The sequence below is a fragment of the Bradysia coprophila genome, unplaced genomic scaffold (assembly GCF_014529535.1).
Source record: "Bradysia coprophila strain Holo2 unplaced genomic scaffold, BU_Bcop_v1 contig_138, whole genome shotgun sequence".
NCBI classification, from domain to species: Eukaryota; Metazoa; Arthropoda; class Insecta; order Diptera; family Sciaridae; genus Bradysia; species Bradysia coprophila.
Window position 1 is genome coordinate 1,467,391 of NW_023503409.1, and position 24,609 is coordinate 1,491,999.

General features: G+C 31.5%; 1 protein-coding gene across 2 annotated transcripts in view; it reads left to right on the top strand.

Moving 5' to 3' along the window:
• The window catches only part of LOC119073335 (Krueppel-like factor luna), a 146,804-nt gene that overhangs the window by 119,795 nt on the left and 2,400 nt on the right, over positions 1-24,609 (top strand). For both annotated transcript variants that reach the window (XM_037178729.1, XM_037178730.1), the window contains exons 2-4: positions 4,816-5,428; positions 5,545-5,682; positions 24,279-24,368. In XM_037178729.1, the coding sequence (XP_037034624.1) occupies positions 4,816-5,428; positions 5,545-5,682; positions 24,279-24,368 (841 nt within the window). The remainder of the gene's footprint in view (positions 1-4,815; positions 5,429-5,544; positions 5,683-24,278; positions 24,369-24,609) is intronic.

A 24,609-nucleotide genomic window follows, 5' to 3' on the forward strand; every position in this document is an offset into this window, starting at 1 on the left:
AGTACACTACACAGCCATGTTACGTTGCTCGTTACACACATTTTTAAACGAAATATGAAATTCGAAAAAAAATCTAATTAAAAGCATTTTAATCGTTTATATATTAAGAGCAGCGCCAAAGTAAAAAGCTTTAACAACGATGCTTTTCGCATAAAACATAAAACTGTTTATGCTTTTCGAACCATGCATGTGTACAATGTACATCGATGTTTGTATAACATTTTATAATATGCTGTATGGTACGGTACTACAAGCGCGGAGACACATTCAAAACTCCAATGATATTATTATGCTAGCTTTCAGAAGATATTACATATATGTGAGATGAGATACCATTTCAAACGCATATATCCTTTTTCGATGTACCAGTGAGATTGTACCGTAAACGTGTATTATATTGCATTTGACTAAACTTTGAAGGTTTTGCGCCCATTTAAATAACAAATTAGATTAAAAACTTGTGATTGGATAGAACCCATGGTGTTTTGCACTAAAATTCATAAAATATTTATATAATGATGCGCTCCGACAAAGTTTTGCTCTTTATGAAATATTTTATCGTATTAGTGCATTTACTGTGCGCTCTCTGTATTCCCCCCAGATGCACAATGGGTGATGATAATATACAGAAAATGTTGTTAGTAATATTATGTGTTAGCGTTAGAATGTTGAATTATTTGTTATTTGTAGTTTATACTTTATAGTTTGTTATTCGTAAATTTTATTAGTTTTGGCGTTGATTTATTGTGTTTTAGTACATTTTAATGGATAACGCATTCGATTCACATGAGTAAACTTTTAATTTTTGCGTTGTACACATTACATTAATTATTTATTAACTGTTTTGCATTTCGGTAGTTAAGGATTTATAGATTTTGTCAGATGAAATTTTTAATTATTTTTTTTTAAATTTTCAATTAAAGTTTCGAAATTGAATGCATGAAGCTTTTTGCAAAATTTCTACTTAAATTATTGTACAACACAAACATAAAGCAAAGATCTAAAAAAAATTAATGTAAACCATGCCACTAACTATATAAATCAATGCACCTATGCAACAATAGGTAAATTAATTCACAATATTTCAGAATATGTACTGTGCATGGAATTACAATTTAAGCTGCTTTGATAGTTACGTCATGTAATATTAATTTTGTGGCCTTTGTCCTAATTAATGGTTATGATAGTTATACTAGAAATTCTACATTGTATTCCACTCAGCAATCTAATTGGAATGATAATAAATATTCTTTACGAAACATAGTTAGTTATGGCCGAAAATTAACATTAAGATCTAGTACTGCTTTTGTTAAACACATCGTTCTGCTTTCGATACAAAATCGTTTATTTGTATTTTAATATTGTCACCATATAAGATTACATTAATCAGAGGCTATTGCTTATTTGTATCGTCACGCTGGATGAAGATTTTAGACGCATCTTGGATTATGGCGGCGTTAAGAAAAAGTACCAAGTTGGTTCACACAATATTACTAGCTGTACTTCGTCTCTTCAAAACAGTATATTACTGAAGCACAAAATAAGGTTTGGCTTTGTGGATATTTAAGCAGTTCACTGTTCACCCTCCTTGATGAAGAGCCAAAGCAAAGCTCAAAATTACTGCATGAATTACTTTCCAAGATAAGAAGCAATCTATTAGGAGGCCACAACCGGTGAAAAATCCCAAGACAGCCATGATTAAACGTTTCGGAATCATTGATGTTGACAAATTTAAATTTTTTGAGTAAAGTATGTAATGATGTTTCTATAATACTACGCTTGTCTGGACCGTCTGGGTGTCATATATAGATGAAAACTTAGAGCCTGCGACAATAATTCCGAATATATTTTGTCTAGACTGTTAATATTTAATTATTTTTTTCATTCAAAATGACCTAATGTTAAATTGACGCCTTTAAAATATTCAGCAATGTCCGCCCGTTCCGATAATAAGAAAATATGTAAATAATGAAATTTGAAGATTATGAAAAACATAAAAGAGTCCACCAACAAAATGATAAAAATTGCATAATGTCTAGACGAATGATTTGAATAATTTTGAACAAATTGTAAAACGTCACTACGTTCCATGACGGAACACGAACAGTTTTGAACAGTTTAATTTGAATAGTTATCTGGAGCAACGATGACAAATTCAAATCGTCATTGTTTAGTTGTGATCGGCATCATTAATCGGTAAATTAATTATCCGAATGTTGTTTTTATAGTCGCAGATATGTTTTCGGAAAACAAACGGTTGTCGAATTATAACTTCCGTAAATAAATATATGATTTCATGTGGAGTGAATTCGATTGAAACTCAGCACGAAGAACTAAGTTATAATTCTATGACTGAAAACTGAAGCAATTTTTATCGTTAAAAATCTGTAGAGTATAACATGGAGTTAAATATAATGGCAGTTATATGACGGTCAACTGTTGACACTTTGAATTATTTATCTATATCACTAAATTTGACAAGACAAGAGCAAAGAACTATTAAATTTTACTGTCATATCAGTATGCAATTAGACGTGTTTTATTACGACCAACAGTTTGTTCACATTAACTTTTTAATTATATTTTTCTTTCGTCTTCATTTATTGTTTCACTTTTAATTTTATTACTTTTGATTTTTCTAAAAGCTAACTTTCATTTCTTATACAGAAACTCATTATCTTACATTATATAAAAATAGAAAATGAAAACGAAAATGCATATAAATTTTAATAAATGTTCAAAGAAAAACTATTCCAGCATAAAATTTTCATAGCAAAATGTAAATGACCAATAAAAATTTAACATACAATTTCCTCGTCATCATCTTATTGTATATTATGATGATACAAAGAAAGAAAGGAGAAAAAAAACCCGACGAAAACACTGTAGGAAAAACAAACATCCCTCGTCTCTTATAATACTTTCAATGCTATTTTTGTGATATGGCCATGTATATTATTATACATTGAGAGCGAAACATAAAATACATAAGTTAGAGAACATACGAACATGGAACATTTACAATATACGTATACATACGTTTATATCCAGTGAGATCTAGCATCTAAAAGAAAAAAGCGTAGCAAAGTAATTTCCTGTCTGTCATAATTTGCATAGTCATTTACGAATTTTCCTATTTTTTTCGTGGTTTCTTCAAAAAAAAAATCGAAGAAGAAAAAAATTTCAATTTTATTCATTTATGCAGGCGAAATATTTCATGGATGTTTTGAAAATGTCAAAACAAGACTTTAATGACTTAATTATCGCTGGGAAATAATGGGATAATTAAATTTAAATAAATGTATGGCAACTTTTCGGAATTTAAATAGTATTTTTGTTGCCCTTTAGTATGACTAATTTGCTACAAAAAGAATACTTACGAACAGAGAGCACCGCACATATATATGTATGGAGACATTCGAACGTTTGTTGTATGTAAAAAGGAATTGTATCCACAACGAATTATATATAGCCGTGGTGGTGAAGAACCGGAGGCATAGAAGAGAAATAATGACTTGAAAAGCGGAAGTAAAATTTGAATTTTCCGTTGTTTTATTTTATGAAGTAGGAAGGCGCGAGAAGTTACTAAGATTAACTTGTAAGTGTGGAGGAAATGGCATTAAATTATAATTTTACATAATCCCTTAATTTAAAGGCTTTTGGTATGTGAAATAATTAAAACAAAGACAACGACAGAAAAGAATTACAGTTTTAAATCAATCTTCTTTTTTCATATTATCCCTTTATACGAGAAAGAAGAAAAATAGAAATCGTCCAACCTATTTTTTGCGGGTGTTTTTACACGGACACAACACCATATGACCATTGAACGACCTCAGATGCTGCAAATAAATAGAATTTATTTGTAAATATATGCTGTGAATGAACCATAAGCGCACAACAAATTCCAATATAAGAAGAAACTTTTATTTGCTAGAAAGTAGCTCAAGACCAATAATACGACACAGTAGCAACACAACCCATAGAATAATAAAATTTGTCTAATGCATTTAGCTTTAATAAAAGGAATCCCCATTTGACCATTACATTGACTATTTTATGTCTTAAAAAGAATATTGTGTTTAGTACGGGAACACTATACGAATAACTATTACATTATACACGAGTACGATAAGAAATCTTAGAATTTTATCACAATTTCGAAGTTTCTTTAGTGGTATATAAATTCAATTTGTTTTGTTTGATGTCAAAGTGCATATGGATTTTCGATTTCTGTTCTCTCGGTACTAAAAAAAAGTTGCTTCGAAAATAAATTTGAATCGGTCGTCCTTTAATGGATATTGCAAAAGCTATCACAAAGTAAAGAAAATCGACTGAAGGAAATCAGTTATATGCAAGAAATTGTAATTTCTATTCGGTACTTCGTTTGATGGGGTGAGAAAATTTCCATAAATAAACCAAACCCGAAAAATTACAAATTTTGTAATATGTTGGATAAATTTCACATAGTTTACTCAAGAGGAAGAGGGGTATAATATGTATTGAGTATTTATGACCGTAATTGACGAATTTAGTTGTAATAATTTGATAATTTGATAGGGCGAAATTGAATTGTGGTCTTTTTGTTCCAAAAATATTTAGTCAACTGGGAGGTCAAAACCACAATAACATTAACTAATCGATAAAGTATAAAATATAAACCAAAACTTAATCTTACTTTTTGATAAATACTTTTAATTCAGTTCATAAGACAAAACTCTTGTAAATGTCCACCTAAGTCTTCGTATGCTTTCTCAACTTCGACATCATTGCAACGAATATATATCTAATGGGAATTTTTCGATTTATTTTCAGACATGCTACGAAATGGAACGATATCTAAAAGACGAACCAAAATTACATTCATATAAAAAACTGTCAGCTGAAATAGATACACCGTGGGATTTGTTCGCAACACCTTCACGAATACTAGAAGAACTGAATTATAACGAACATAATTTAGATTCCCTATCAACCAGTTCAATGTCTTCAGCATGTTCGGGTGTATCTTGGGATAGTTCATTAAGTTGTGCTGTGGTAGTGAAAAAGGAAAAAATCGAAGACGACGAAGATAATTCGGACAGCTGTGAAGAGAAACTAGAACATAATTTTAGTAAAATTCCGATACAAATTAAAACTGAAAATGCAATTGAACTGCGGTTGCTAGCGAGAACGGGGGAATTACTACCGACGCTAACACCACCCTCGTCACCTGAATCGATACGAACGGCTGAAGCGGAATTGGCGCTATTAGGGCACCAAGGAATCTTCAAAGTATCTTCATCGAGTCACCTCCCACGTAGTGCCATTGTAAGACTGACAACTGCCGGAAAAAATTCGGTCAGTGTAACCCGATATATTCAGGTCAGCCAAAATATTCCATCAGCGTTAACACATAGAACGACAACGGATTTATCACCTTCGTCAGGTTAGTTTCCACATGAACGATTTTATCATTGGGATTTCTTTGTTTGGGTCGTGTTAGATGTATTTTTTTGGTGAAACTGTAATCACAGCCGATGTCTTTTTTTCTAAAAAATTTAGTTACAAGTAAACATCACCAAAGACAACATGATCACAGTCCTGATTCCAAAAGGAGGATACACAAATGTCAGTTTTTAGGATGCAAAAAAGTGTACACGAAAAGTTCGCATCTGAAAGCACACCAGAGAACGCATACAGGTATGTGTCAAGATTTATATTTATAATTCCAAATTCACCGAGATTGTATTGAAATATTCGCAATATTGGATCGATTCGATAGTTCGCACTAGAAACAATTCATTGAAACAATAACTTCTCCGACGAGCCGCACAATCGAACAACTTTTATTTAGATTGTAATTGTTACGTTGAACTTTGGAAGCCACATAAAACATCCTGTATTCAATGCCGCAACAGCGACACCCAAAGTCTCGAATTAAACTTTAACCTCTTTTGCTCCCTCCATTGCCAGTGTAAAATTACATCCAGAAATATCATTTACATATCAATAACTAATAAATTCGTTGTGGATTTAAACGAATTTCCAAAATTTTACATATAAATTAATATTCTCTAAATTTAGGAAAATTTTTGACGTTATTTAATCTTCTCGCATTGTACCCTGTCATACGTACTATATATACACGAATTGAATATAATATCGTGCATAGAATAATCTATAATATTAAAACGAGAAAAATATACCGTCTATATATAAAACCGTTGCGAATACTTCGTTTTATGTGCTTTCGTCGTTGACATTTTGCCTGAAATATAAGCTAGGGCCAACATTCAAAAAGAGTTGAATGCGAATATTATGGATTTGTTTGAGTATAATATTTATATACGTGACTCAATATATGTATGTGAAGAGGAATCTCTCTTGATATGTATATATAAATGTATGCCTACTACAAGGAATATGCCTGCTCTCCATATATTGGTATAACACAAAATATTATTATGGAAAACCGTCTGTTGATAGAACAATTAAAGTTAAATCTCGGCTGCGATTTCGAATACAATTCCATTATAAATTTTGCCGGAGATGAATAAATGGCTTTTGTAAAATTAAGCACGATATATCCGCATCCGGGAATTAAGATAAGAATGAATATTCCAAGAGAAACATTATGTAATAGGATTGTATCATCATGATATCTTGTTTCGGTAATATGTACAAAGCATTCATCCATATGTAATAGAATTCTCCTGTTTTCTGTTATCGGTACATATGTGAAATTTATTTAATGTTATTAGATTGGTTTGGAAGATACAAAATATATCTAATATCACTACACACATACTCCCACAGATACATAAATGTATAATTGAAGTTCGGGGCTTGTATGCCGTCAAAGAAATGAGTGATATAGCCAATTTCAAAGGCATTGCACAAGAATTATATTTGAGATAGGGTTGATTGAATTTAGATATATATATTTCGATGACAGAGTGATGAATGAAATGGAATGAAGAAGGAATTTCTTCTTTGTTTTGTTAGCAAATTACTTCACAGAATTTAATATCAAATTAGTTCGTTGATTAATTCAAGAGTAAAATAAGCATGTCTTGATAATATCCTCGATAACCTTTCCGTTAACATTTCCGTTTTATTGTCCATTCCTTTTATTATTATTATTATTAGCGTTTGTCCTAAATGAACTGTTACAATCGATTGCTTACGGAACAGACAAGTGGCTGTAATGGTAAATAATAATTTGAGAAGTGAAGCGTTTTCGTTCAGATTCAGATGAATTCATAAGCTTATTGCCTAGTAAATATTCAAAATATTTGTTGTGTTTGTGGTGAAACTTCGGTAAATTCATCTGGAGTCGACAAACTGTGCATCTCAAAAGAAAGTAAATAGTTTCCTTTGGACCCTTCCTGAAAATTACAGTTGAATAAATTCACGAAATTATTTTAGAAGTAATAACAACGAAAGCACTTAAAATGCACTAGCCATACAAATGCAAATTCGCAACCCTAAAATAAACCACAGACTTTTCGCTTTAAAATCGGACGATTTCAAATTTTCAAGTATATCTGAAAAGATTCGTGGAGGAAACCACATTCAACTTATAATGCAACCGCTTGAATAATGATTTGAATAACTAGACCTTAGTTTTACAAGACAATGAGTTCTTGATTTATGCTCTTCCCATAAAGCACATGCACAATTCTACAAAACCACTTCCCTGGACAACATATTCCGGCAAAAGAGTAGTGTTTATAATCATCTGTGTTCGTTAATCGTTTTCATTTTATACAAACCGATGTGCTCTAATAAAAGTTTCACGCAAATGTGCGATTGCACTTACAAACATACGAATCGCATAAACGCAATTCATCGTTCAAGTTTTGTTGACTTTCCTATTTTCGATTTCTTCATTTATAGCCAATAAATGAAAGACCGAACGATAGTCACATATATAAATTTCTTGATCCATTTCCAAGGATAAATAAATATAAAAAAAACATTACAAACTGTCAACATATCTGTGACCATTTAATTGTTTTGATATTTGTTTTCTAATGTTTTATCTAACGTTTCAAACTAATAAAATTGTGTTTATATTGCCAACGGGTCTAAATCAGTCTAAAGACAATTAAACCGAGGTAAAGTAAACAAGAAATGGTCAAGGGATTATCTGTAATATGGAATCCTATTGTTGATTTCGTAAATGACGTACGCTATAGCAAATAAAAAGCACCATAGAAAGACGATATTGAACGTTTGGATAGAGAAAATAGAATTGATTTTCTTTAACATTGGAAGATGTTTGTAATTAATTCTTCTCGAGAAGATTGAAAACGAGAAATGACTTCGAGAAATTTTTCATAGGAAAACAATTTAGTGACATCCAAATGTATTGAACGTAAAACATGGTCAATTACTGAATCTTCAAAATAACAAGTAAAACTTCCATATTTCTGCTTTTGATGATGTTCAAGAAATTCTCACACAAAATCTTCTACTTCATTTGTTTTAACACACATGTGGCTGCATAAGCTAACACTAACCAGACTTCATACCTATTTTGTATCGTCATTGTAATTAACTCTCATTTTGCTAAATGTTTTCGGTTATATTGGTCAGAGTCACTGGTGTTCGCAAAGTATACAAACACTGAAAGTATAATGAAACCTTCGGTGGATCACATAAATTATGGAACTGTACTGTACGCGGATTTGCATTAACTTCTCTCTGTTTATACACTTTGGGTATACACGCTGAACTGTTAGTGTATACATTGGATTGTCGTATTTAGTTTTGCGGTGAAATTAACACAGCACCTCGCTGTATAGCAGCTTCAATTTTTACGTGATTTGTACAGTTTTTCTTACCAAATTGATGATTAGGTAAACAGAACATTCTTCTTCAAACACTTTCAAGAACAATGGTGGGTGTGTAATTCTCTAAAATAATGAGTCTTCTTGACATAATTTATATGTAAGCAAAAGTTTAAATGTTTAACCCATTCGGTATTTAGTTTTAATAAATCTCATCAACCCTCTCTACGCAAAGTGAGATGTCGGTCGTTGCAATTTTGTACAATGTAAACTCAGTTCAAGTGAGTTTGAAGGGTGTTGAAATAACCATTCGTTAATGTGTAGTGCCCGTATTTCAAATGCTGGTGATAGATTCAAAGAGTTCAACATAAATTGCAGACCAGTTTTTTTGTGATGAACTTATTTTCATATACATTGTTAGAGGCCATCATAATGCCCCAGTGCTTTTGAATATTTTAGCTTTCTGATTGGATCGTTTTTTTTCTTCTTTTTATGTCCTCAAAACTGAATGGCATTTTTTCATGCCGGCCGAGAACAGCCATCGAAGGAAACTTTTCCTTTTCTTTCAATAGTTAAAGGAAAATACTCAAATAAATGTGTTTACTGTGATTAATTATATATCTGTCATGCATTCATGTATATAATAATACCACACAAGAAAGGAGAATACACATAGTACTACTATTTGGATGGATTTTTATATTTATTTGTGTCTATTGTTCTTGATATATTTTTTTCGCTCTGTTGTGGCATTTAGAAAATAGATATGTTTGGTGTACATAAACTTTAGTTAGGCCGTAAAGCCGTTAAGCTTAGCTGATTGATTGCAGCTTTTTTACAACGTATTATGCTTCTCATAGCTTAAGTTGGGAGCTAGACTATGTTGGTTGCGAGTAAATCTAAAGATAAACAGAAAATAGAACAAATTGAACACAAACTAAATATCGAAAAAAAATATGGCACACTCTCGTGGTTAATGTTGTTTTAATACGGAAAACATGGTACATGGGATGATTCTTTATCTTAGAGGCCGACATATAGATAATCTTGGAGGTATCTTATTAAGCGGAATAATAAATGATGTAGAAGATTGTTCGGAGAAGTCTTAAATTGATTTTGTTTCTGGTACACAACACTTGCGATAATAATGGAATGGAAATAATTTTAATTTACATCAATGTTCAGTTATTTGTTCTACACAAAATTCAAAAATAGAGAGTGAGTCAGACGACTGTTGCATATGTCTTTAAAAATATAATTTCCATTGCGACGATCCAAGAAAATTTATTTTATAAAAAGACCCACAGGAGGTCCTGATTGTATTTCTGTGTTAGAAAAATATTTAACTGAAATGGTTTCTTCTCAGTCGCCGACAACGCCATAATATCACCCTTTATCTCATGCCATAATTAAAAAATTTAAATAAATTCACTTGTTAGCATTCACAATAATTTTTATTCATTAAAATCTAACAGAAACAGCATGCATCATCATATTGCATAAAAGCTCCACAAATTACTGTAATTATGACTTATCACAAACTCCAAGAATCAGCAAAATGGTTCTTGACATTTCTTTCTTACCATAGTCTCCCATTTTATCAAATACTTGAATAAGACGATTGCTCTACAGCATTCCAAAAAAGGCATTTGCATTTTTATTTACCCGCACAGAATTTAACACAAAATACTTGGTTTCTATACATGATATATGATGAGAAGAGATAATTAAATTTCGTTTTTCCAGTATTCTATTTATTTTTGTGAAGCTTACAAATGCGCATCTATAGACAGCTATGCTCTCTTCCATATATATAATGCATCAGGCCATACCATATTATATACATAGCTTGCATTTCATAAACTTTGAAAAACCTTCAGTATGCAGTTCGCATAAAATACCAACCACTTTAGCATTATACAGTTTTTAAAGACTCCTGGGGCGGTTTTCAACACAGGAACATTTCACCACCATATCGTATGCATGGTGAAGTATGAGATACATTTTTTTAGAAAACATATAGAAAACACTCCACACAATTATATGTACATCTATACGTATAATGTAATATACGTTAAAAACATAAAACGGCATCAACCAGCCACCCGTATAGTAACAATTTCTTTTACCATATGAACTATGCGATGTCGTACTGTGTTTATGTCGGTTTATTTGTATCCTTAAACATTGTCTATAATGTTAACAATGCACATGTAGCAAAATGTATGCTCGAAAATTCCTCATTTAAAATTAAGAAAGCAAATTCAGTGAATCTGCACTGTATTTAAAAGCAGAATGAGAAAAAAATATAAGTAAATAAGTTTTGCTGAAAAATTATTTTGCTGCTTAATGCCCAGGAGCGCATTACATGCCTGAAAAGGGGTGGTATCACAGAAGAGGGCTAGCTGAATCGGATCTGCAATTTTGATGTGGAGTTTGAGTCAAATGAAAAGCAAGAAAAAAAAACTCCGGGAGAAAAGTCAAGAATTTTAAATAGAAAAAGTTTGTGTGAAGCGCTTTTTAAAAGAAGAAAATTTAATTATTTATTTTCTCCTCTTCTTATTCTTTATCATTCTCCTAGCTAAAAAAGATTGATTCTAACCACACCAACGAATAAAAAGTTTTTTTTCCCTTATTTCTCTCTCATTTTTAAGTTACTTTTAAAACCAAAATATTCGAAACAGATTTAAAAAAAAGAAAGATGCAAAACACTTTCATAGTGCAAATAGTTCTTGGTCTTTGCAAAGGGGCCGTTCATAAATTACGTAACGCAAAAATCAACATTTTTCAGACCCCCCCCCCCCGGGTCTGTAACGCTAAAAGGGTCAAGTTTGACCCAATTTTGTTAGAACCGTAACGCTTGCCTCATACCCCCCCCTCCCCCCTCTTGCGTTACGTAATTTATGAACGGCCCCAAATCGATTTCTCACCACTCTTTCGTCTTGTATGCATGGTGCATGGACCTATCATTTTTGTATTTATATGGAAAACATAAAAGTTAAATATGAAAATAATATGAATACTCTGTTATGTAGGGAAAAAAATTACATTTTGTATGTACAGCATATAAGATACACGGGAATACAATAACCGGAGGATATTTCAATACAAAGATATTATAAAATAGACCTATGCTTGTTACATGTACATTATTGTCAGGAAAACGAGAATTGCGCACTAAGAAAAGCAGAAAATTTTTATTGAGATATTTCGCTTGAATGCAGTTGATCAAATTCTTTTGCAGTCTGCAATAACAAAAGTTTTTCATGTCCGGTTTTGCGTTTTCTTTCCATCGCTTGCAAGAGAAATATCGTTCCGTAGCAACTTTCTGCAATAAAATTGCTTTTTATGGTTTTCAAAGTTTTGTAACTAGTTTTCTCTTTACGTCTCAAAATGATATTATAGATATATTTGTTACAAAACTGAACATGCATTGCAATATCCATCTCTATATATATACTGTATATACATGTAAACCTGTGTAATGTACGTCTGAACCGAGTATTCGTATATATAGATATACTAGACAGCATACACTCAATATAATTTTGTTGTCCAACATTACAGCCCTTATACCTAATTTCTGCTAATGTAAGAGAAAACAGAAAACTTTGTTTCGTTGAAAAATATCTAATAAAATGGTATTTTTCGTATAAAAATGAAATAATGTCTTTTGGAAGAGAGTTTGTGTCAAGTGTATTGGATACAGGTCTTTTGCCAATATAAAATTTTCAAATGTATCCGAAACGTATATCTTGTATATATACCTTGAGGTTATAGGTTCGTAATATACCCGGACGGAATAAAAATTGATTTTATTTCGAAGGCAATTTGGTGAATGGTTGTACTATTAGCTGTTTTATATAGGTGAACAATTTAACGACATTATTATTTATGGAAGTTGGTGGTACAGCACTTTTTATGTATTTGTAATAGGTTTGAAACTTTCGTTAAGCGTTAGAAAACCATCAAAGTCTTTCATGATCCAAAACAGTTTAACGTTGATTGTATACGTTGAAGAAAAGAAAATAGAAAAAAAACGAGAGAAATTTTTAGATTTTCATTCGATCTTTTCAACAGTAAAGTAAATTGTCGTTGGTATAGACAAACAAAAATTGGAATAAAAAATTGCTGAAATTTGTGAGAATAATGGTATGAGAAAGCAATAGCTAATTTGTGATCAGGTCTGAAGATTTTAGGGTTCATAACTCTACAAGAGCTTTTTCGGCGGACTTAAAGTCTTAGATGACTCAAAACAGAGTAACAATTATAGGTCTCGTGTAGCGATTATTTTCGACGGTTAAACTAGAGAAACAGTTTCCATGGTAGAGATATACCCCTAACGTCTCCAAAAATTAGCTACCGCTACTTAATGAACGGGGTTGTTGAGAAAAAGTGTAACGAAATGTATTTTAATGTTTCATAAAATGGTCTCTAACGAACCAAAAGGAGGAAGCGATAATTAATTAAATTTCGTGATATTTTTAAAATATGGTCGTTATTTTGTGGCATAAAGGAAAGTGGTTTTGCTGACGACAGATTTACCACGTGTAAGCGTTTGCTTAACAGCTTGTCGGTACAGTGTTTCATTGAAATTTTATGTACAAATTGTGTTAATATAAAGTTATATGTGGAAAAGTTTTAATGGTTGAAACACTTGATACTAAATTTATTAAATTTGTCTTTCCGCTTTCGGAATTTAGTTGTTAATGTACACATTTTCCACCAACTTCAAATACACATTCAGTCTCAAGACCGATGATATTATTTAATGCTCGATTTAATGAGTACAACTCAAATGAAAAGCCACCACTCAAACTCTATTTTATTAAAATTTACTGAACAAATTTTCTCCTACCAACTTAAACGCCGTTCTGATCCAAAAAAAAGGAGTATAACTTGACCAAACCCATCTCAGCACCGAACCATTTATATGATACTAAAAATTCCACAATCAATTTGATCTCATAAAATGTTCCAGAAAAAAGAAATCGGATTGAAGTTAATTTACTGCTTGTAAGCACAACCATAAAAAGTGATACTGCTAAAATGCAGTACTATATTCCGGTTGTCTGGTTGCATTTGATTATATAGAAACTTTTTAGCGTAAAGAACTTTTTCGGTATATTAACAAATAATTTTATAACTTTCGGATGTGAGTGAATGAATTTTTTCTCTCTGTGCACTTTTTCCACTTAAAATGTAGTAAAAAAAAATGAGTTCAGTCTCAACAGGAATATGGCGAAGGAAATTATTAATGAAATTTAAAACGTAAATTCGAAAACAGATGGTTACACTAGATATAATGAAGAAAAAAAAATGGAAAATGTTTCGCCATCATTTATTTATTTTAAGTTTTTATTGCGTTGATGGCGTAATTTGTGCTGCATAAGTAGTTGAAGGAATAATTTGTCAAGTATTTTTTTATATTGTTTTCATGTTTCGTCTTTTAAGCATTATAAATGGTACGAATTGCATATTGCAATGCGAGAGCATGTATTCGGAATAATTTATGTTTTTATGAAGAACTTCTGCTATGTGAGATTGGCAATAATACTTTTGGACTTTTTTAATATTTCATGCGGATATAGGGTTACAAGCAGAAAATAGTATACTTAATGAAGGGAAGACGAAATATGAAGAAGGAAAAGAGGAAAAGCCAACAGAAAATTAATTCATACCGTAAAATGCAAATTGGCATTTCAAATTTTTAACATGTTAGTTGGAAGTACCTAACAGGAACTAAAGCGTCGTAAATCAGTAGAACAGATTCATTTTTAAAGTATTCTAAAATATAATAACGGTTAAAGGGAACCCAAAACAAGTTTTTAAGTTTTTTTTGTTCCACTCGTACCATTCGTTCAACTTTACTTTAACTACAAGATGAAACCGACTCTTTTAGCATTTGTACTGCTCTTGCGTAGACGATGTGATACAAACCGCCGAACTGCTAATGGTGACGCAATCTTCGTCGATCTCCTAGATTTTATTCCTTGCCAAAACATACAATCTGCATGACTGAGTTCTCGTTTCTCCAACTAATTTTTAAATTAAAAGCCAGGTAATCTAGCTACGCTTTATAAGCCCATATCAGTCGGTATTTATATAATCTATTAAAATGTTCACCGATCAAAAATGCTGTCAACAAAACATAAAATTCTATGTATTTATCAGCATAACAAATTGTCTAAAATAATAATCCCTGTTTTTCGTCAATTGTTTCGAATAATCGATGGCATATATATGTGCGCGAGTGCGAAATACACACATCCACATTGTACATTGTTTGTTACCATACACACATTCTGAATAAACATTACATGCATCAATCAATCAATTTTGATTTTATGGCATGACAAAATGTGGGACGAAAGTTCGGATATATTTGGAACTGGCGTACTTAACGATTTGTGTGCCGTCGCCTGTTCATAATTAAATTTGATCGGCTTTGCTAACAGAGCATATATACCGGTTCTTATGCCGAAGAAACGAATCCTTAAATAAAGGTATAAAATCGGTTTTTCCGAAATTTATAACTTCATCATCTGACGTGGGGTATCTTCAAAGTATTGAATTTAAAATGCGGATCACATACACATGATTGGTTGCATCAGCAAAATGGTTAAATAACTGTTCAAGGATCGTAAATAAGCTGCGGTGAAAGAGTTCACCATGTTCGCTGCATAATAGTGAACACAAATAAAAATTTAATCAAACATCTCATTTCAATATATTAGCATTCTCTAAGATTCTTGGTAATGTGCTCTAATTTTACCTTTATTGTCGTCAGTTTATGACAGCAGCGATACTACATTTTAAACAATCACAAATCGTCGAACCCACTTAACTAGTACTAATTTGAAAATCTCATTATCCACCTAAAATGCAAACTTCTTGTTCAATTATTAAAAGAATGTCTCGAACACTTATATCATTATTATCGAATGCACAAATTCCTCTAATATACAAAAACTCAATACACTTCTCTGATCTCTAAATATATACCAGCCCAGCCATACAAGTGCATATAAAATCAACAAAAATCGATGTATGATGTACAGCAATATAATTGCTTTGCAGCTTTATGACTAATGACATTAGACGACTAGACGAGCTGATAAAAGCATTTTTAAAAGGAAATTCCTTAAAGTTATCTCATAATGTTGAACATGCTCCATGTTCCTATACACACACACTACACATCCTAGAGAATATTTTTGCTGTTGCATTTTATTTTTCTCTTTTCATGCAACTTTAACAAATATATATTCTTGAGCTCTAGAGGTGTGCTCATGCAAGCTGCATATCCATGCCGTATAGTGTTATTTGGATGGTGCTTGTATGCACATTTTCCGTACATAATATTCACTTAAGCGTAATTAATATTTAATGCAATGCTTTTATCTGTGTTATGTAAAGTTCCGGTACTCTGCAACATACTCGTTGTGTTATTGTTATGTAGAAAAGGATGGTCAATATACGGAATTAATAGTTAGTCGTAGCAGCAGACTATTAAATGCTAAAATCATGTAACAGAAAATATTTAAAAAAAATCCTTCATTCCTCTCTAATCCGTGCACTATCGTCCGTTTTGTATAACAATAAAATTTACAAAAATACTTTATGACAAAGAACAAGTTATTCGTTGTGAGATAAATGTAGAATGTAGGTCTATCAAAAGAATGTTCATTCAACAATACTATTTTTGTAACATTATACTGTTAAACACCTGGAATACTCTCAAAATACTTTCCATTGTGATGCATATCTGATTGGCCCTATCTACCATATGGTCCTGTGAAGTTATTGAAAAGGAAGTGATGATTAGAAGGTGCACAGGACACATATTACACACAAGAGCAGAGTTGTCTGGTTGTCTCCAGTAGTTCTGTACAATACAATTTCGTAATCTCACTGCATCAACGTAGTGCACTTTATATTCGAAAAGCAATCCCTTTTTCAATTTCACAGAACAATTATCTGATTGGTTGCATTCGTAAACGACAGGTATTCCAACAAAAATCACAATGACCTTCCATCTATTTTATTTGTGCAACTTTTTTTTACCAACGTATTCGAAAACCTATGGAGCTTCACACCGTTGTCTGCCAGCTATATATGGGTCGAAAGAATGTAAAAATCGTTAACATTTTCTATTTCCACCTAAACATATAAGTGGATGCTTTCACAGAAATTAATGTCACTAACGCTGGAATTTTATGCGCTTGCAACGCTATCAACTCTTTGTGATAGAAAGTGTTTCAAAAATGTTTCGCTTTAAAATTATTAACAATTTTGAGTGACTATTTGGACAAAAAAAGAAGTGTTTTACGGTATGCTATGTAATCAAAAACTTTTTGGATTGATGCTTACTGAACGAGTTGAAACTTATAAAACCCGAAAATTTATTCAGCACGTACATGTTACCGAAAACTTTTCATTTGTAAGGCTTTTCATTATATGAAGAATGTTACGTATACACACAACTATATATACAAAATGTTGATTGTACATTGTGTACACAGGCTAAATCCTATATATGCTGGAAAACGGCACCTTGTGTTAGCAATGTTACACTTCAATTTCAGATAAACCGTCTCATGAAACGGACAGATTTGATTTTCATTAGATGTATCGTGTTTCATGTAAATGGTAACGAAATTAACTTACACAGACAACTCAACGTTGTTTAGCTAAAAATCTTCTCCGGGTATTATATCAACGAAAAGGGGATGAAAGTATTTTATGAACTTGTAACTTGAAAATGTCTTTAAAACTTCTTATATCCTTGCGAATGTTCTGTAATTAGTTTGGTGTATTGTACGTAAACCTAAACATTTAATTACAGCGAGAGAATGATTAAGGTTGAACACATGAAAATTGAAAATTGTTTTTCATTTATTGACGTCTCATCAAAGTCTTCATTCCATACACTTATACAAACACATTCTATTTTGTTTGTTTGTTAAGTTGCTGGAATTTTCCGGATTCAATGATTTCAAGCAGAACGTGATCACCCGACCAACATCTGACGATTGAGCTGAATGAAATAATGGATAGTTTGACCATACGTTGCACGAATAGATCTTCTCTTTTCCACATTTCGATGAAATAAATCATAGAATGGGATTTTGTCAAAATTACATCCCAAACATCCGTATAAAGTATCTCACGTACTTTTCAAGATTCTGTTTAAGGGGAGAGAACGTTAACTCTTAATTAAGACTCTCGGTTTACTGTTGTTTTATTTCTATGGTAATTTGCCCAGTCGAAAAAACGAGACTTAGAGCAGAACAGACGAAATGATTAAAAGTTTATTATATTCCAACCAAATAACTAACCGACTATATTAGATGCTTAGCATACAGCGTATACTACACATCTATATCATATAATTTTCCAACTTTTACTCAATAAATAACCCAAAAAAAATGATAATTATGCTTAGTCAATCTATGAATTTATAGCGGCCGAATAATATAATTTATGAGTCGCTATCCTCTTCCCCAACATCGATATCCTCGAATATATTTCGTTGTATAGACGCATACAACATAAACATCATAAATATATATGAACCGTTTTATTAACGTCATTTGAATTCCTAACATGTCATCAAAGTTCCCTCTTATGTTTTCGACTGAGGGATTCGAGTTTTAGATCATTTTCGTATTGATAATGCTACGTCATTAAAATTCTAGTCTTGCAATCCCTTTATAATATATTATGTAAAGGCTGTCTAATATATAATAATAATTTCCTTTACGTTTACATCGATATACCATATACTTTGAGACGTATAACGACATTTAATGCAGGACTTTAATGCTCGGATAACATTGGATATGGATAGCCAAAAATTTTACCAGAATATACTTTCAGTCTGGGGGTGTGTTGTGTATGTATGTACATGCTATAGGTGTATACTAAATGTATGTTGTACGTACCAGCAGCATAATTACACGGCAACCGTAAATTATAGTTTTCTTCATCGTTTCAAGTGTCTAATTAATTCTTATTTAGATTAAACACAGCTTCAGAAAGATTACACGCACTATTATAATGTAACAAAACAAATTATTTTACCTACAACACATCGTAGCCATGAATTAGGTGCGACATCATTGAGTTGGGTTCGCAGTGATAACCGAAATTTGACTAAAGCAAATATTTAGTGTCATGAATGATTTTGAATTGATAAAGGTAAACTGTGTATTGATATTATGGTAAATATTAAGAGTTACCTAATCCGGAGCTTAATGGAAAATGTTTTGCGGAAAATGTCTTTTCCAAATGGGATTTGAATCAGCTTGTATCTGTGACCTTTCAGTGGTGAGGATTTGTGTGAAAGAGCTTTCACGTAATTTATGTTTTCAATTTATTTGTGAGCACCGTTTTTTGATTCGATGGAGTACGAAATGGCTATTTTCCCGACAACACAGCAGTCAGAAATAAATCCAACACGAAAATAATGGGCGATTAAATTTGTATAAAATTGAATGGTTGACAGACCACACACTCATGTGTTAAAAGCATAAATGGATGACCGTCTCACATGGAGTGTATCGAAACGTTTTTCCATGAACTTATATTCCACTTTGTATTGTAAGTGTAGTTAACCCCCTAGAATTGAACCGTCCCATCGTTAATAAACTCATTAACAGAAGAGTGGAGTGAATATAAGGGTCGTCGCACTGGTAATAACTTTCAAATTTCATTGCGATTTGCCTCATCATATTGTAATTCAACTTGTGTCATCGTATTGGTTTTAGTTATTCGATAAAATAAAAAGTGTTCTCTTCTCGGAAAGTTATATATTTGGTTTTCGAAACACTTGAACAATCGATATGGGTATGAACATCGTTGACATATTAAAAGTAAATTACGTTTGATGCGTCTCACATCTACTTACATTAATCTACGACGGAATGATTTATCGATTCCATTTATTTCGCAATTTATGGTGGAATATCTATGTAGATGCATGTAGCATACAATATTCATATAACACATGATCAGAATTTTTTTTTCTTCTTGTCATGTCGTTCTTTATAAAATATTCATTTGAAACCAATTTTTCCATTCATCATTTTTCTTTTTAACGTTTTTCGATAAACGTATATTTTCCGTATGATCGTTTTCTGGTGCGTCTCAAAGTGATAAAAATGTATTTTATGCGTTCTATATGCGAAATATATATTAGTTACTTGCCTTTTGCACATTATCTTTAAATTATTGTCAATAAAAATTACGGCTCCTATTCGTCATTATCGAATTTTATGTGTCGAATCATTCAATGTCTTCACGTTTTTCTACCCATAAAAACACAGAAATTTTTACATTTATACTCAACAGTTAATCAATAAATGTTGCCAACTCAGCTTTTACCGGTGTCATCGGATAAATTTTGATTATTAATTTACCATGAGTTCTAAGTAATGAAGAACCATCCATCTAACTCATTTTAATCTATTAAAAACGGTATAATTTGAATCGCAATTTGAAAAATCTTCATGCGACAAGATTCATTCAGCAGCGCTTCGTCTTATTCCAATCAAATGTTCACAGAATCCATTGTTCAAACTATTAATTCGGAAATAATCGTTTCGAAAGTTCGCCAATTTAGTGAAGTTAGTGTAGGAATATAAAAACATTTGACACTAACATTCCGTAAATGAAAATGTATCCACTCTATCAACACAATTTATGAAATGTTGGTGAAACGCTTACAATTTCGAACTATTATAAGTTTCCCATAGACAACGATCCGTTGCGTGTGTAGTATGCAATGCTTCACACAAAATTCTCAGTTATTCAAAGTTCATTCAATTAATTTAATAAGTGTTAAATTACATCATCTTATATACCTGTAGCATGACATCACAGGTATTATTCCCAAATGAAGTTATGAGCTATCGTGCAACACAGGTACTTATGTGATTATGCACTCAAGAGACATATTTTTGGATAACAATAATTACACAAATTGCATGATGTCATTTATATTTCAAATAAATGTCACTACAGATTGTGTTAGATTTAGATGAAACAGTCAGCTGAAACAATAATTAGCGATCTATTTATGTTGTTAATGAAAAGCCATTTTAAAGTAGTTATTGCTATTATATAGGTTGTTGTAATGAGACAGGTTGATCAGCCAAGAAATGATCTCATTATATGATTAGGTCAATGGATTTGATTTGATGCAAATCTTCTTTAATTAATTTACAATTTGAATAGAGCTGTCAATAAACTTGTCCGCAATTCTAAACAACAATCGAATTAATTTGTAATATTTGATGGAAACCACATTTAATATACTTTGTACCGAAGAAAGATGAAATATAAGTGAGTGTATAAGTGAGTGAATGTACATCTAGTGAAAATTTAATCTTAGAATGATATTTTTCATTGTGATCCACAGTAAGAATACGAAACTTTCGTAACAAGTGCTAACTAACGTATGAATCGTAACGTATGAATCTTCATATATTTTTCTGATGTTCTATTAGCGAATTACAGTATACTTAAAGCTCCAAATAACAATAAGACTCAGTCGGCATGTATCTCATGTCTTGGACAAAGCCTCAAGTCTAGCCGGATGGTTTTTTTTTTCATGCAATGATTTTTGTCATTCACGACATTTTTTCAGGTGAAACAAAGCAATATCCAGTTGCTCATCAGCGGTGATCTTCAACGCCCGTGTTAGAATTTAAGTTTAAGTTAGAATTTAGTCTTCAGTAGGTAGTAATATAGACTTCGGCGCTCGCTCTGACAGTCTGACTACTTATTTCATATATTCAATTCAGTCAATTCATTTACACCTTGCTAAGCGAAATATTCATACAATTCTATGGTATTCTCCTAGCCACCTGAAACGCTAATAAATCTAAATAAAAGAAGCTATTGACTGATGTACCCACATTCACAACTGTGCGCATCAAATTGATTGAAATTTGCTAATAAAATCAATGAATCGTGTAAGCTGACATATAATTAAATCCATTTACCGGAAAATTTATATTGTCACTCTATTGCAATTTCGTTCATTAAAATTCATCAAAAGCTATAATGGTCCTGTTTACCATTACCTTTTCATGAAAATAAAATTGATGGGAAAAAAAATAAAAAATTTAATCGAAAAAATAATTATGATTTACGACAAAACTCACCTCAATCAAATAATTTCTTTGTGCGCTATTATTACAACAGAGGAATTGGGATTATATTTCAATAATATAAATAGAGCCGAAACCAAGCCATCATCTCAATTTATTGACAGCCTTTTTAATATCCTTTTGATTTATTTGTTTGAAAAGATAAAACATCAACATTTTGAAAATGTAGAAGAATAAATGGGATTTTTACAGCAACAACAAGAACAACAACAAAACGTGGAAAAAAATCTGACTATAGAGAGATAATAAATGCCTTTTCACTTATACAGAGAAATGAATCAAAGATTAATACTTGAAGCAATCGATCGTTTTCGAATATCGAAAAGAAAAAGGCTCTTTCAATATTTTCATTTATATGCAAATGGTATCAGATACACGAGATATAGGGTAAAACGATTACAGGAATCTATATATCTCTGCTACTGCTGCTGCTGCTTATAAGTTTTTTTTTTATGCGAGCATCAAAAAAAAATTTTTAGAGGGTGAAAAGAAGAAAAATAACATTTTTTTGAAAGTTTTTCCTGGTTGCGTTTTATATACGGAGTGAAAGATAAGGGTTTTTCACTCGTCTTTGTGCGTTGATTGTGTATAAAAGGGCCACTTTGTGTTTCCGTCGTTACAAAATGTTTTATATATGGAATAACAGTGTGTACATATGTACATAATATAGGGTAAAATATGATGGAAAATGTAAATTGTAGATGAGATGGAACAGATTGGTGTTGTGTACTCATGAAAACTGAGTTATTGTGTATACAACTCACATTCCACTCTCTTTTTCGGAAAAAGGGGGACATAAAATTTATTGCCATTTTGCTACATTTAGATGCGTGTACATTAGATATCTATTTGTGAAAGAGCACACTTTATGTAATTCCGAAATTTTACTGATCAAATATTTGCGCCAATATTTTTATTAATTATTTTCTCTTTTTGATGTTATTTTGATAAGACAATTTTGTGTGTCGCATTGTAATTTTTTCGGTTGTTGTTATCTCGAGTAAATATTCCGCTATTTTCTTAACTGTAATTAATGTGAAATGCGCTGGCAAATATTTTACACCAAACAAAATTGTCGACATTTAATTCTTAGTTAATTTAAAATTTACAACATTGGTCACGTGTTAAGTTGATAATTACTTTCACACAATGTCTCTAATTCTTGTATGTGATTAAATGAATTGAATAACCTCTAGATAGTGGTATGTTTGGCAAATCAATAAATTCTATTAACTTTTTGCAATTTCATTGCACAGTACCAATGAAATTTTTAATTTCCATTCTGAAGTTGTAACTCTTCACCCCTTCAGAAGCTTTGTTTCCATTTTAAAATTTAATCGATTAGAAAAATAAAGTAGATTCGAATTAATAAATCCAAACTCCAAAGAACCGAGACAATAAGTTGTCTTGGGGTTAGAGTTCGTAATAGCGAAAAATTTATTTTACTCCTCTCATCATATCTTCACGTTAGAATCTAAAAATATCGATGAAATGAAAGAAGATACTTCGTTTTTTTACGAAGTTTTAAACGATATAATATGTCTATTTGACAAATGTTTCTGACTTGACATGACATCAAAAGAATTAAACTTTTTGGAGCAATTTCGTTACATAGAGCAAGATAATAATATGTGTCTGTGTTCAATTTTTGACTATGACTATATATATAGAAGTATGTTTCGGCTATTATTATGTGAATTGTATAGTCGTCACAATATTTTATTGAGCAGAAATTGAAATTTCATAAAATGTCTCAAAATATAAAATCAAACTACGTCTGGATCTATATATAAATACTGGTCCCATACTATTAGATATTATTTGTAAATTGTGAGGCCATCAAGAAGAATGATTTTTGTCGTTATAATTAATTAGAGAATAAACTAACTAACGACGATATATGGTTGAGTCTAATGACATTTTATCTGAAAATTCACTGTAGGTACTAAGAGTAAATTGTCGCATGAAAGCAGTTTCTGCCGAGTAAAGGTAGAGTCCCAAATGTAAAGCAACATAACTACAAATATTATAAAATACATTTGTAGCCACATATGTGCAAACGCAATGCATTTTAATATGACTGTTGAAATATCTGCAAACACAACGAGTTTGAGCTTTCATAATCTAAACAAAAACTAGAAAATTATCATCATTTTTCATTGATTCAACGAAATCGATTAATCAATCAATATGTCAGCCTCGATGTCAACGAATAGAATTGTCGTCGTTTGATTTCCCATTACATTTCGTTCGATTGAAATGATTTAATTAATAATTTTTTGATTAAAATATTTTTAATTATTTTTATCGTTATCTGTTACAGGCGAAAAACCGTACAAGTGTTCGTGGGAGGGCTGCGAATGGCGGTTCGCTAGAAGCGATGAACTGACACGACATTACAGGAAACATACAGGTACGCATTTTTTTCTTCGTTATAATCACAAAACATTATTTTGACTGGGAAATAAAAATTACAATCGTTGCATTCTGTCTGTTCTTCCCCCTCTCTTCTTGAATGTACCAATCAGAAAAGTCACAAATATTCCAAAACGTTGCATTTTCGGAAACAAACGATGATCTCCGTCTGGGCTTTTTATATTGCAAAATGTATGTTTCAACTAATGAAGTAATAGATTTTGCATAAAGCACAGGCG